The sequence below is a fragment of the Triticum urartu genome, chromosome 4 (assembly GCF_003073215.2).
Source record: "Triticum urartu cultivar G1812 chromosome 4, Tu2.1, whole genome shotgun sequence".
NCBI lineage: Eukaryota > Viridiplantae > Streptophyta > Magnoliopsida > Poales > Poaceae > Triticum > Triticum urartu.
Window position 1 is genome coordinate 515,419,951 of NC_053025.1, and position 12,673 is coordinate 515,432,623.

The window sequence follows — 12,673 nt, forward strand, 5'->3', positions numbered from 1 at the left end:
TAATCAGCGTGTCAACTTAGACATGAGACACTCTTAGATTTAACAAAACTGTAAAATTTTAAGGAATAAGGGTTCTATCCATCCAAAAATTGTATTATTCAGGGATAATTACTTTTTTTATTTGTCGAGAGGAAATTACTTTTCTCGTAGGCCTACATAAAACCAGCCCAAAGAACAAGCGCCCCAGGCCCAGCCCGTTAGTCCACAGAGAAAAGCAAAAAGACAAAAAAGACCCCAAAAGAAAAGATGAACAAAACAGAAGAAGGAGAGAGTCCCCATCTCCATCTCTCTCCTTATCTCCTCCCTTCTCATAAACCCCCTCCGCCGAGTCCTCCTCCCCGTCTCCGAGCACCTCCGCCGAGTCTAGGGTTTAACCGCCCGCCCCGTCGGCCTCCGTATCGCCCGGTAAGCATCCCCTCCACCTACCAGCTCAGTCCGGCCGCGCACTCTCGCCGCAGCCGCCGCTGCCGCCGCCGCCGCGCGCCTTGACCAATTTGGGTTAATGTTTCTGATTTGTGTCGGCGCGTCCGTGTGTCAGGGGAAAGGAGGAACGGGCAGTGATGGCGGCGCCGATACCCCGTGAGTGGGTTGGTCTGCAGCAGTTCCCGGCGGCCACCCAGACCAAGCTGCACGAGCTCCTCGGCAAGCTCAAGGAGGAGGTATTGCACGCCTATTTAACGCCCCTTGCCTGGACCAGCTGATTAAATTATCCATGGCTAGGTTCTAATTGTGTCTGTGATTGTGAGTTGTGACGAACTGATGGCAAATTGTATGTTTTGCTTATGTTGTGATGTTAGAATGTGAGCACATTGACGATTCTGGTGATGGGGAAGGGCGGTGTGGGGAAGTCATCCACTGTCAACTCCATTGTCGGGGAGAGGGTCGCGAACGTCAGTGCGTTCCAGGTCTCACTTCTTCCTGGCCCTGTCTCTGGTTGTGCCTCTTTGTGGGTTACTCACGTGAGTGCGTTGTCGTATGTTGTTTCTATGCAGTCTGAGGGTCTGAGGCCAATGATGTGCTCCCGCACCAGGGCAGGATTCACCTTGAACATTATCGACACTCCTGGGCTCATTGAAGGTGGGTATATCAATGAGCAGGCTGTCGAAATCATAAAGAGGTATGTCCATGTTGGGTGGTAACCATGCTTGTTTGCAAGTTAGCAATTGATTGTAGATACTGTGACTTGTAATATAGGGCTTTGGATGAGGATTGTCATTTTTGACTTAGGGACATGAGTAGATTATTTCATCGTGTTGCTCTGAATTTGATGTTTTATTTGTTTTGTCAACTGGCAAGATCATTTTGCTCACACATTTCGAAAATTCCTTCAGTATGAATTACTGCATTGCTCAAATGCTGATCCTGGGATGGTATCTAGACTTTACGAGTCTTTTTTCCCATGGTGGTCAATATAGGACTAGATTCTAGGTCAATCAGTTTGTTGTGCATAGCAATCACATTGATCTGAAGTAGCATATTGCTAGTATGTACTCCCTCCGTAAACTAATATAAGAGCGTTTAGACTTTAGATCACTAATTTAGTGATCTAAACGCTCTTATATTAGTTTACAGAGGGTGTACTTAAAAGATGGTGAATGCTTGGGTTCTACATCAACATATCAATTTCTTCCATTGGTCTGCATGGGTAGAGATGTAGAGTTTAAGTACATAAATAAAAATAAAAGAAGAGACATCTGCATTTCTGTTTATACATAAATCTTGTGTTCCTGAACAGAGCTGCCCCATCTTTTCTGTTGCTGTCGTTAAATCATTACTGGTTTAATAATTTTGTGGTTTGTGATAATCCTGTTCCTAATGTAGCATACAGGACCGTAATTTATATATTCTATTAAAGTCCATTATTTCTCTAAAAGCGCTCAACTCTAATAGTCTATGCATATATGTTAATTTTATGCTGGCAATGGTGTATAGTAGTCAGCTGGCGGTCACCCCACCTTAAGCGCTTGATGTGATACATAGTGGTTGAGTTACCTTACACTGTAGTGGGTGCATCTGCACAATTGACCTATCAATTTGGATATCATAATTGGGGTTTCCCCTTGGACTTTAATTTTTTTGCATACTAACGAGGTTAAAATGCTAACCCGCGTGTGCTTATTTATCTTATTTGTCTCAACTTTCTCAATTTTGCCTTGGATTAATTTTCCCTTTCTGGAGAACCATATTTTATTTTTTAGCAGTTGTAATCACAGCAAAGGTTGTTGAGATTGCAGTACTGAATTGGCATCTATAGAAAAGTTTGTGCTGCTTTTATAATTGCCCACTGTTGTCATACAATCTGTATATCATAATATTTATTGCTATGCTTGTTTCTTAAATGTTATCAATGGTATTGCAGGTTTCTTCTGGAGAAGACTATTGATGTCCTCCTGTACGTCGATCGCTTGGATACATATAGAATGGATACATTGGATGAACAAGTTATAAGAGCCATTACTAATTCATTAGGGAAGGCCATTTGGAGAAGAACATTGGTTGTATTGACCCATGCCCAGCTGTCTCCTCCTGATGGAATTGACTATAATGATTTCCTTGCAAGAAGATCAGAGTCGCTTCTGCGATATATCCATTCTGGTGCAGGAATCGGCAAACGAGAATATGCGGTAATGTACATATTCACTTGCTATGCAATCATTTCCATCTTATTTAATGGAGTATCAGCACACTGTCAACTTCTTTGAGATTTTGTGGAGCTTCCTCTGCCTAAACTACAGTCCTGCTGCTTCTCATGAACATATTTCTGCGGAAATACTTCCAAGTTGTTTTGGTTGATATTTTTTGGCGCTCTTCGCCCTGGGTGCCTAGAATGAATACTAGCTATTATATGAAAAACCGTCTCTTCTCCATCCTCTTTCGGTTTGATCTTGATCCTTTTCTGCATGATCAATTTCTTGAGCTTCTCTGTAGCTTCAAGTGCTACCATGTGCTGGTACATTATGAAACCGAACCTTGTCATTACGAGCTACTTCATAACATCTCAATTAGATTTGTCAGTATATGATAGAGACTGTAGATAAACGGTCGTACTTATGGGGCCTTTGTCTTCAGTGTATGTGATATGAATATTAGTTCTAACGAAAAGCACTATGTTCTGTTTCTTTTAGGATTTTCCCTTGCCAATAGCTTTGGCAGAGAACAGTGGAAGGTGCAAGACTAATGAGAATGGGGCGAAGGTTTGTAGGTTTCACACTGTATTTGACTTGCATTTGCTTCTGCCTAGCTGCTTGATTTTTAATTGAGGATGTCATATAACTGTGCAGATTCTTCCTGATGGAACTCCATGGATTCCAAACTTGATGAAAGAAATTACTATCGTTGTCTCAAATGGGAGCAAGTCCATTCATGTTGATCAGAAGTTAATCGACGGTCCAAATCCCAACAATCGCTGGAAGAAGTACATACCTCTCATCCTTGCCGTGCAGGTTAGCTTCCCCACATGATAATAATAGTAAAATTCACAGCATAAACTTGGCATATCTTTGTATTATAACATAACTTTCTGATTAATCCTTCATGCTCTTCTTCAGTACTTTTTTGTGGTAAAAGGAATCCGAAGGGCTATTCATTCTGACATTTCGAACGGGAAGCTGGATGACTGGGAGCAACGCTATAGAGACTTGGTTGGAAGCGGCAACCCTGTAGACCAGAAAGTTTCGTCATCCCGCAACCCTAAGGCCTGAGCTGGTCAATGAGAGTGCATGCCAGTCTCTTGATCGTGGTCCATTCAACATCCCGTGTTGTTCTTTTTGTGCTCCTTATTCCAGTGGTCTGGGGGATCTATAGAGCTCTCAGGAACAACTTGAATAAAGTTGCTTGTGTTCTAGATGTTAAAGATTATGCACCCCATTTCATTACGCTCTCGCAATTTTGCAAATGTTATTGTTGTGAACTACAATTATTTGAATTTCTTGTATGGCCTGAATGTTTGGAGATGAATACAATTTCTTCATTGTTCAACAAGTGATGAAAAAAGAGAGAAGACATAAACAGCTCTACACCCAGATCAGAAGCCATGGTGATTGGCAGTTCACTAGCATAGCATAAACAAAAAGGATTTTCTACTTGTTAACTGTTGTTTTACAGTGCAGAGAGAACGAAATTTGAGTGTTCTAACTGTATTCTGTACAATGACCGTCTGCATGATGCAGTACAGTCTCAAACATGCATTCCCAATGCGAAAGTACAACATAAATACCATTAATCACGAGGCCATCGTGTGACTGGATTTGCTTTCATCCATCAGCATGAAGCTTCAGAATCATGACATACAATGGTCCCTGCTCAAGAGAAAATATGTACACTTCACTGCACAGTTCAACAGGCAAACACGCCACTATCGTTGCAGCCCATAGCAAACTAAGATTTCAGCCGAAAAACTTTGCCCAAATGGCAGGTTTTGGCTCAACTGAAATGAAGAAAAACTCGTGTGAGACAGTTTTTTTTTATGAGTGCACGTATCTGGTTAGGTTACAACTGCCACACGATTTCTCTCAACAAAGAAGAAGAAAAGAAAAGAACGCCCGCGCTAATGCTCGTAGTTGTCACTCAGCAAAATGTTGAACTTTTGATGCAATCACACTCCCTCCTTGTCGCCTATGTAATGCCCCAATATGGCTTGGACTCTTGCTGCCTTGCTACCTGCAATTTTGAACCATCCGATTTTTTTTTCTGCTTTAGTAACGTGTTTTGGCACTTCCACAACAAGGATTTGGAGATGCATATATATACATACATGCAAAACTACCATGCTTTGAGAAGGACCTCTAAATTAACAACACGAGTTCTTTTCTCACACTAATTATTTTAGTTTTTCTTACTACCCTTTACCATTAGAAAGTGTGAATCACAACTGAAAAAGGCCAAAGTGAATGCAGCCGCAGCAATATAGAAATCAACAATTTTGGGGCACTCAATCCAATGAAAAACTTCTGTCACTCAAGATGTCTGGCGATATTGAGTGGATAAAATCACTTCAGAATGGTACACGGTTTCAGTTTAAATAACTATACTTGGGCATGGTGTTACTATTTCTTCTATTTCAATTACCATGTGGGACATGATATACTACAAGGGCAGTTAATCTCATAACGCATCCAAAATGCTTAGAGCATGGTACAGAAAGGGTACAGTAATTACCACGGTCTATAAATGGCGCACCAATGCTTAACATCAAGTGCGTGAAATTCCCGTTAAATGCACCTCCAGGTGGCAAATCCTGTCAATATAATAGGTGCTGTAAAAAACAAAAGAAAATGTTTGAGCACTGAAAATAGAACAGGTTAACTACGGCCCTGGTTAATGCTACACAGTATCTGAATATAAGCATGTGTTCAAACTCCAAAGGAACAAAGTGATGGCTGCAAATTTTCTCAGGGTCACATGAGTTGTGCTAACAGTCAAAGTGAAGTTAAAAACTGTAATTGAAAAGGAGGTCTATTGCAATCCTTGTCAGTTACAAAATTGTATCTTAACATGCACATTGTCAAAAATAACATGGCAGAAAGTTTAACAAAATAGTATACTATTTTAAACCAAGTTATTCGAACCCTACGCCTTCATAATTTACAGCGCCGCCCACCACATCTTACTCCCAAGAAGTGTTTGCAATACGCAAACAGCACTGTATGTCTATACCAGGCCAAGTACCTGAGAACGTATATATTACTCCCTCCGTCCCAAAATTCTTGTCTTAGATTTGTCTAAGTACGAATGTATCAAGTCACATTTTAGTATTAGATACACCCGTATCTAGACAAATCTAAGACAAGAATTTTGGGACGGAGGGAGTACTAGTCTGTCCTTTTCTCAAAAAATTTGCATGTCATCACATGGAAATGTACAATACCTGCTACAACTGAATGGAGCACTGCAGGCCATCATGATGGCTTTTGTATTTTATATGAGTTACAAAAATCTTGGTATGGCTTGAAATTATTTTGCCATCTTAAAAATTGTTTCTTCAAGCATCTGTACACTTCTTCCTCGGCAGGTTGAATGTCTAGATCTGCGGAAGCAAAATCCATCCTCACTGGGGTGAAATCAAACAAATCAGATGTGGTTTGTTCAGGCCCAGAATCAAGAGTTCCAGCTTTTCCACAGACAAATGTCATGAAGTTCTCATCCTTGTATGGTGCTGCAGACGTTTCAAAAGATGTACGATCAGCGGCCTTTTGCTCTTCGTTTTCCTTCTTTATAACAGTTTCATCAAGAGTAAACTTATTTTCAATCCGAGGCTCATAAACAAGATATGACTTCTTGTCATTCAACTTTTGTGAGGAGAACCATCCATCAAAGTTGTCGGACTCAGCAATGGATACTTCAGGAACAAAGGCTTCAAGCACCTCACTACATCGATGGCGTACTAAGTCAGTTTCTGCAGTTTCTCTTTCCGAAGAGCTGTCTATGCCCCTGTTCATCTCTTCCATTGCAAGTAGGACATGCACAGGGAGCACTGGCCCAACAAGAGCATTTTGAGATACCGCTTTGCTAGTCACCTTCTCACATGTGCTTGATGGTTTCGCTAACAGGAAAGGCCGAAGTTCATTGTGTGGCGAACAGCTAGGAACTTTTAAATATTCTACTAAGCCTTCTTTTGTATCGCATTTTAGCATGTCCTTGTATTTAGAAAGGGAGACATGAAGAATATTTGAAGGTAGACTGTTCAATATGCTCTGACATGCAATTTCGAAAACATTCATGGGGATGCTAGCATTACATAGGAAATCTGAAACTGGCAGCGAGCTGGATCTAGAGTTATCCTCTGCAAATGCCAACACATCTTCACTAATAATAATTTGATCTCTGTCTCCGTTAACACTAGTACCATGCTTCGCCAACGCACTGCATAGATTGCCCTTCAGATGTTCATATAGGAAATGCAACTTCAAGAATCGATATTTGGTGGAGACATTTTCACCTTGAGTGTCAATCAAAATGGATGAACTACTATCCATGGATGCATGTTCTGATTCATCACATGGGGTGTCAATTTCATCATGCAGACCTCGAGATGCACGATACTGTTGCATTTCCAACTTCCCCAATGCTGTTAGCCGGATCAAGGCAAAGCTGGCAGATGTTGGCTCCGATATTGAGAGGTCATCTGGAAGCACATAGTAACCAACAATGGACTTAGCGCGGTGTTGGGAAGCATACCCATCATATACTGAAACAGGCGTTGAGAATATCTCTTTCATGATTCCATTGCTGCAGCCACAATGCTGACCTGTCAGAGAAAGCCTCGAAGGAATATCCCAAGCGTATAAATGAGAATTATCTAGACAACCTTGCTCCTTAGGCCCGTAACAGAACAAACTGAACTCCCCATTCCAGAACGAACCAACCAAAATGGCAAAACCTGAATTTGAAGCCCATTCATATTCCTTGGAAGGTCTCAATTCAGATAGCCGAAACATGGCAACATGATTTGGGTTCTCAAGCCCATGCTGCCAAGCCAACACAGGTTCCAACGGCTTTGTCACATCAAGGAGAATCAAGTGACGCTCTGTCACTACTGATATATGGGAATCATCGAACCCAGCCTTGCAGAATGCAATATAATGCTCAGTCCTGTCAAAAGGCTCAGTTTCAAACAACCCTGGCAACCCAATTTTTGCTAGAACCTTGTACTGAAACTTGTGTGGCTCGTTTTCCACGGCGTATTTGTCACCATGATATACAAAGCTCAAATCAACCAAAAGGACGGCTTTTGTGCTTGCGACGATCACCATCCACGGTTGCGCTCCATACGCACAGCTCAGCCAGTCCCCCCAGTCTTCACCATTGCTGCCAAAACCAACGCTCGTCTTTCCTCCAAGTTGTGTATTCAGATCAAACCAACACAACTCCCCACTCTCCAGCAGCACCGCACATTGTGACGGAAAATGCCTGCTCCAGCACGCGTGCACGACAGCAGCATCAAACCCCTGCTTGGCCACCGGTACAAGCACCGGGGAACCCGAATCGCGTGACTCGACCCTGAACCAACTCACTGAGTACAATGTCGCAGCAAGCAGGAAACCCTCGACACAGCTGTCATCCGGCTCCGATGACCAGGACGACTGGGCAGGAATAGCAGCAAGCTGCTGTATGCGGTGCCCAGGGTGCTTGAACCCATCCCTCTGAACGAAGGGCGAAACGGGCGCAGAGCTCGCAACGGGGGAGTTCACAAGAGCGAAAGCAATCTTCTCCGCATTCTCGCCGTACGGGAAAAAGAGGACGAGAGAGCTTGAGGAGCGGGAGGGGAGGACGGCGAGAAGATTGGAAGGTGGTGGGAACGGCGGCGACGGCGCGGCGAGGAGGGGTCCCGAGAGGGACTTGAGATCGGAGTAGGGGAGGAAGGAGGTGGAGGCGATGAAGCAGCGGAGGGCGTGGCGGAGGTCGCCGGTGGTGGAGGGGTGCAGGGGGGGGGGGAGGGGGAGGGGGGGGGGGGGGGGGGGGGGGGGGGGGGGGAGAGGGGTGAAGAAGAGGGGCCCGTGGGAGGCGTCCGGCGGGGCGAGGGACGGCGGGTTGAACACGGAGGAGACGGGGAAGAGGAAGCGCCAGTCGTCGGAGAAGTTCATGGAGGCGCGCGGCAACGGCGGCGCGAGCGGGGAGCAGGAGCAAGGGGGGAATAGGCGCCCGTGCCGGCGGGGATCGCGGCGACGCGCCGGCGCTAGAGGACGAAGGCCGTCGGCGTGCCGGCTTTTGGGGGGCTGCGAGAATCGGCCGGGCTATCTTGCTGGAGCCGAAGCTTGGGGGGAGAAGGCGGCGGCGCAGGCGGCGAGAGAGGTAGCGCTCGCGCGGGCGTGGGGACCAGGGGAAGGTTTCGGGGGCCTCGGGCCCTCGCTCTCTTGGTTTCGTGTTTTTAGGCTGGTTGTAACGGTACTATCATATACTCGTATCATGCATATAATATTAATGCATGATATTATACCTCTCTAATGCATAGTATCATATATTAGTATCATGTAATACTTTATTTATTATCATGCATGATATATAGTAGCATAGCATTTATTATCATGATATGATACTTAACCTTCTCTTTCTTCATTTAATTCTGTGACATCTCATCAAAATTGTTGACATGCATGATACTCCTTCTGTATCGAAATAGTTGTCGCTGGAGTAGCTGAACTTCAGCTACTCCAGCGACAACTATTTTGGTACAGAGGGAGTAGTAGTTATGATACTAACATTATAACCAACCTTAAAACGTCGGCATCTTATTTTTTCAAGCAACACCAATGCAAAGAGTATACAAAATCTGGCCCTTGAGTTCATACAAGATTTAGTAAGACATGGGACGCTACATTATAGCGCCGACGAACATGTTCGAAAGCCACATAAGAGAAGCTAAGCGCTGCAAATTTGATGTCAGCCACCCACTAAACTCATCGATGATCGGTCATGGCTAGAAGAGTTGAGGCGCTACACGAGAGAGACAAATCTGTCCCTCGCAAAAAAAAAAGGCAATCTGTGATGAAAAATGTCAACGTTAATATTATCTCTCTATCGGTGTTAAAACCGGCGAATCTCGAATAGGGGTCCCGAACTATGCGTCTAAGGCGGATGGTAACAGGAGGCAGGGGACACGATGTTTTATCCAGGTTCGGGCCCTCTTGATGGAGGTAAAAACCCTACGTCGTACTTGATTATTCTTGATAATATGAGTAGTACAAGAGTTGATCTACCACGAGATCGGAGAGGCTAAACTCTAGAAGCTAGCCTATGGTATGATTGTCTGTTGTCCTACGGACTAAAACCCCCCGGTTTATATAGACACCGGAGGAGGCTAGGGTTATACAAGGTCGGTTACAAAGGAGGAGATATGCATATCCGTATTGCCTAGCTTGCCTTCCACGCCAAGTAGAGTCCCATCCGGACACGGGACGAAGTCTTCAATCTCGCATCTTCATAGTCCAACAGTCCGGCCAAAGGATATAGTCCGGCTGCCCGGAGACCCCCTAATCCAGGACTCCCTCAGTAGCCCCTGAACCAGACTTCAATGACGATGAGTCCGACGCGCAGTGTTGTCTTCGACATTGCAAGGCGGGTTCCTCCCCCGAATACATCACGGAAGAGTTTGAATACAAGAATAGTGTCCGACCCTGCAAAATAAGTTTCACATACCACCGTACAGAGAATAATATTTCCACAAATCTAATCTGCTGACACGTTTTGGCAGCATGACATCATGCCACGGCCCGGTAATTATTTGAACCGTTTTTCTTTAACCAGCCCCGCACATAACGCGAGGCGGTTTCTTGACACGTCTTGTCAAAGCAGAGATCGTGTTCCCCTTATTACGGGATCCTCATCAATACAAACGTGGGTAACCCAACCGTGCCTGTTGGTATGACTCCTAGATCTTATGTAAGTCTCGAACGACCACGAGAAGGACGCCTGATACTCATCCCCTTTATAAAGGGACAAGGCTTTTTTCTTTTTTCCCTCTCGTGCTCAATCGACTCCTTCCCCCGCCTCGAGTTCTAACATCCAAAGCTCAGGTCAGGTGCTTTGGACCTTCAATCATGTCCGGATCCAGCCTTCAAGGCCGGTGGATGCCTTCCTCTGTCACGAAGGAGGACATCAAGAAGTTGAGGGAGGCCAGATATCTGACCGCCGAAATTTCGCATAGGCTGCCCGCCCGAGGGCAGGTTATCCCTACTCCCGAACCCAACGAGAGCGTTGTGTTCGTCTCCCACTTCCTTCGAGGACTAGGCCTCGCTCTGGATCCCTTCGTTAGGGGTCTCATGTTCTATTACGGGTTGGATTTTCACGATCTGGCCCCGGATTCCCTTCTTCACATCTCGTCATTTATTGTCGTTTGTGAGACCTTCCTCCGCATTACCCCTCACTTCGGCCTGTGGCTCAAGACCTTCAATGTGAAGCCGAAGATGGTCGAGGGGCAGCACGCAGTGTGCGGAGGTGCTCTAATAAGCAAAATTGCTGACGCTCCATGGCCAAAGGGTTCCTTTCCAGAGGTGTCCGGATTGTGGCAACGGGAGTGGTTCTACGTCACAGCTCCCCGAAGTGCCAAGTGGGTAGCTGCCCCCACCATTCGCTCGGGCCCTCCACCACAACTGATGTCATGGATCAGTAGGGGGCTGAGCTGGGGTCCAGCCAAGGACGTGCCAATACTGCAGAGCCGTATCCGAGATCTCTTTGAGGGAGATTTCAGTCTGGTTATGGTAATGCAAGTTATGCTGGTTCGTCGAGTCCAGCCTTGCAAACATCGGCCCCTCCGCATGTGGGAATTCAACCCGGAAGGACCGCGCACTATTCAGAATTTCCTCGGCTAGACGTACGAGGAGATGTACAAATAGTTCTTCGGACCCCAAATAGAGTGTCCGGACACTACCGAGGACGTGGCCTAAACTGCAACCGCCCCGCTGCCCAAGTAAGTAATCCCATGGCCGAACACATTGTCCTTTTATTTATCATGACATCATTCTGAAAAATCGCTCTTTGACCAGGACTGGATAATAAAGGCGAAGATGATTCGGTGTTCGGCCCCCCTTCCTGAAGGCTTGGACAATCCGGTGCTGGAAAAGATGCTCGATCCAGCACCTTGTCTGGTGCCCTTCAAGGAAGACGAAGGGGGGAATAAAGAGGGCGAAAGCGGGCCTCCATCGCTACCTATTCCAATCGAGGGAATGAGCGCCTCCGCGAGGGAGGATAACCAAGGGGAAGAATCTGACATTCTCTCTCCCCGGGGAAGGAAGAGGACTACCTCTGAAGATCTGGAAACTAAGGTTTCCAAACAGGAGAAGAAATCTCCACCAGCCTCGGAGGGTATTTTTGCCGCACAATGTCCGCGCGGGGATCAGCCCTCTACCGAGCTGTAAGTAATCAAAAAGTACTTAATAGTGAAGATATCTTGCTCTACTTTTGAGGAAAATAACCGAAGTATTTATCTTGCAGTTCGGATCTTAGCCCTTCTCAGCAGAGCTCGTCTTCGGGGGATATTCTTCCGGAGATGATGGAGAGCGAAACGCCTCCCCCTGCCACACCGCCTCACGAAGCGGGCGACCCCGAGGTGTCGTCGCGGAGGGTTTCTCCGGATCCGGCAAGGCCAGAAGGTAATCTCATGGCCACCCGAAGTCCTCAGCATCCGGCTCTCGGAGAGAGTCATCAAAAGAGTCCGGCACCATCTGGTGTGCGGTCGGACATACGGAGGGATCTGCTGGCGCAAGCAGCTATCTCAGAAGAGCACCGCACCTTGATGGGTACAGTGATTGAAAGGAGTACGTCCGCCGAAAGCGGGTTGTATGAAGATTTTATGAGTCTACTGACGGGTTTTGAGGTACGTGAAATGATGTACATTTTTGACGATACCGCACATTTTTAAATGTGCCCTATGTAGATAGTAGCCCCTGAGACTCTGGTTGTCATCGAAAACGGCGGCAAACAGAGGATCATAGTCCCAGGTAATAACCAGTCTGCCTTTATGTGTAGGTGGTGGAAGCTCCGGTGGTTAGCCAGACTGATGGGTATGCCGAACTAAAGCGGCAGCTGGATGCGGCAGATGCCGACATCGTCCTTGTCAACAAGCGGCTTGACGAGGCACAGGGTGAGTGGCCTTTCTGGTGATAATCACATAATAAGAGCAGCATGATGCAATTATCTTTAATATGTTGTGACTGCAGATGAAGCGGCCACCGTGGAG

General features: G+C 45.9%; 2 protein-coding genes across 7 annotated transcripts; one reads left to right on the forward strand and one right to left on the reverse strand.

Annotated features, from left to right (window-relative positions):
* The first annotated feature begins 254 nt into the window (after positions 1-254).
* Positions 255-3,978, forward strand: LOC125552373 (translocase of chloroplast 34, chloroplastic-like). The gene is made up of 8 exons (XM_048715897.1): positions 255-405; positions 539-659; positions 798-905; positions 993-1,117; positions 2,360-2,624; positions 3,126-3,194; positions 3,282-3,443; positions 3,549-3,978. The coding sequence occupies exons 2-8, from the start codon at positions 561-563 to the stop codon at positions 3,699-3,701; spliced, it is 981 nt and encodes a 326-aa protein (XP_048571854.1). The 5' UTR covers positions 255-405; positions 539-560; the 3' UTR covers positions 3,702-3,978.
* Positions 3,979-4,213: 235 nt separating this feature from the next.
* Positions 4,214-8,837, reverse strand: LOC125552372. Of its 6 annotated transcripts, none has more exons than XR_007303526.1 (4): positions 5,867-8,837; positions 5,573-5,667; positions 5,158-5,236; positions 4,214-4,659 (listed from the first exon to the last, which is right to left on the reverse strand). XR_007303526.1 is itself a non-coding variant. In XM_048715896.1 (2 exons), exon 1 carries the CDS (start codon positions 8,580-8,582, stop codon positions 5,898-5,900), a length of 2,685 nt encoding a protein of 894 aa, XP_048571853.1. In that variant the 5' UTR covers positions 8,583-8,837; the 3' UTR covers positions 4,214-4,659; positions 5,867-5,897. The 6 variants fall into 6 exon arrangements, 1 of the variants encoding a protein (XP_048571853.1); XR_007303524.1 differs by having other exon boundaries at positions 5,158-5,254; XR_007303525.1 differs by lacking the exon at positions 5,573-5,667.
* Between the last annotated feature and the right edge of the window lie 3,836 nt (positions 8,838-12,673).

Coding starts and splice junctions, on each gene's coding strand:
- LOC125552373 (XM_048715897.1), top strand. CDS start 561: ATGGCGGCGCCGATACCCCGTGAGTGGGTTGGTCTGCAGCAGTTCCCG. Junction 906..992: donor CGAACGTCAGTGCGTTCCAG/GTCTCACTTCTT, acceptor GTTTCTATGCAG/TCTGAGGGTCTGAGGCCAAT. Junction 3,195..3,281: donor CTAATGAGAATGGGGCGAAG/GTTTGTAGGTTT, acceptor ATAACTGTGCAG/ATTCTTCCTGATGGAACTCC.
- LOC125552372 (XM_048715896.1), bottom strand. CDS start 8,582: ATGAACTTCTCCGACGACTGGCGCTTCCTCTTCCCCGTCTCCTCCGTG.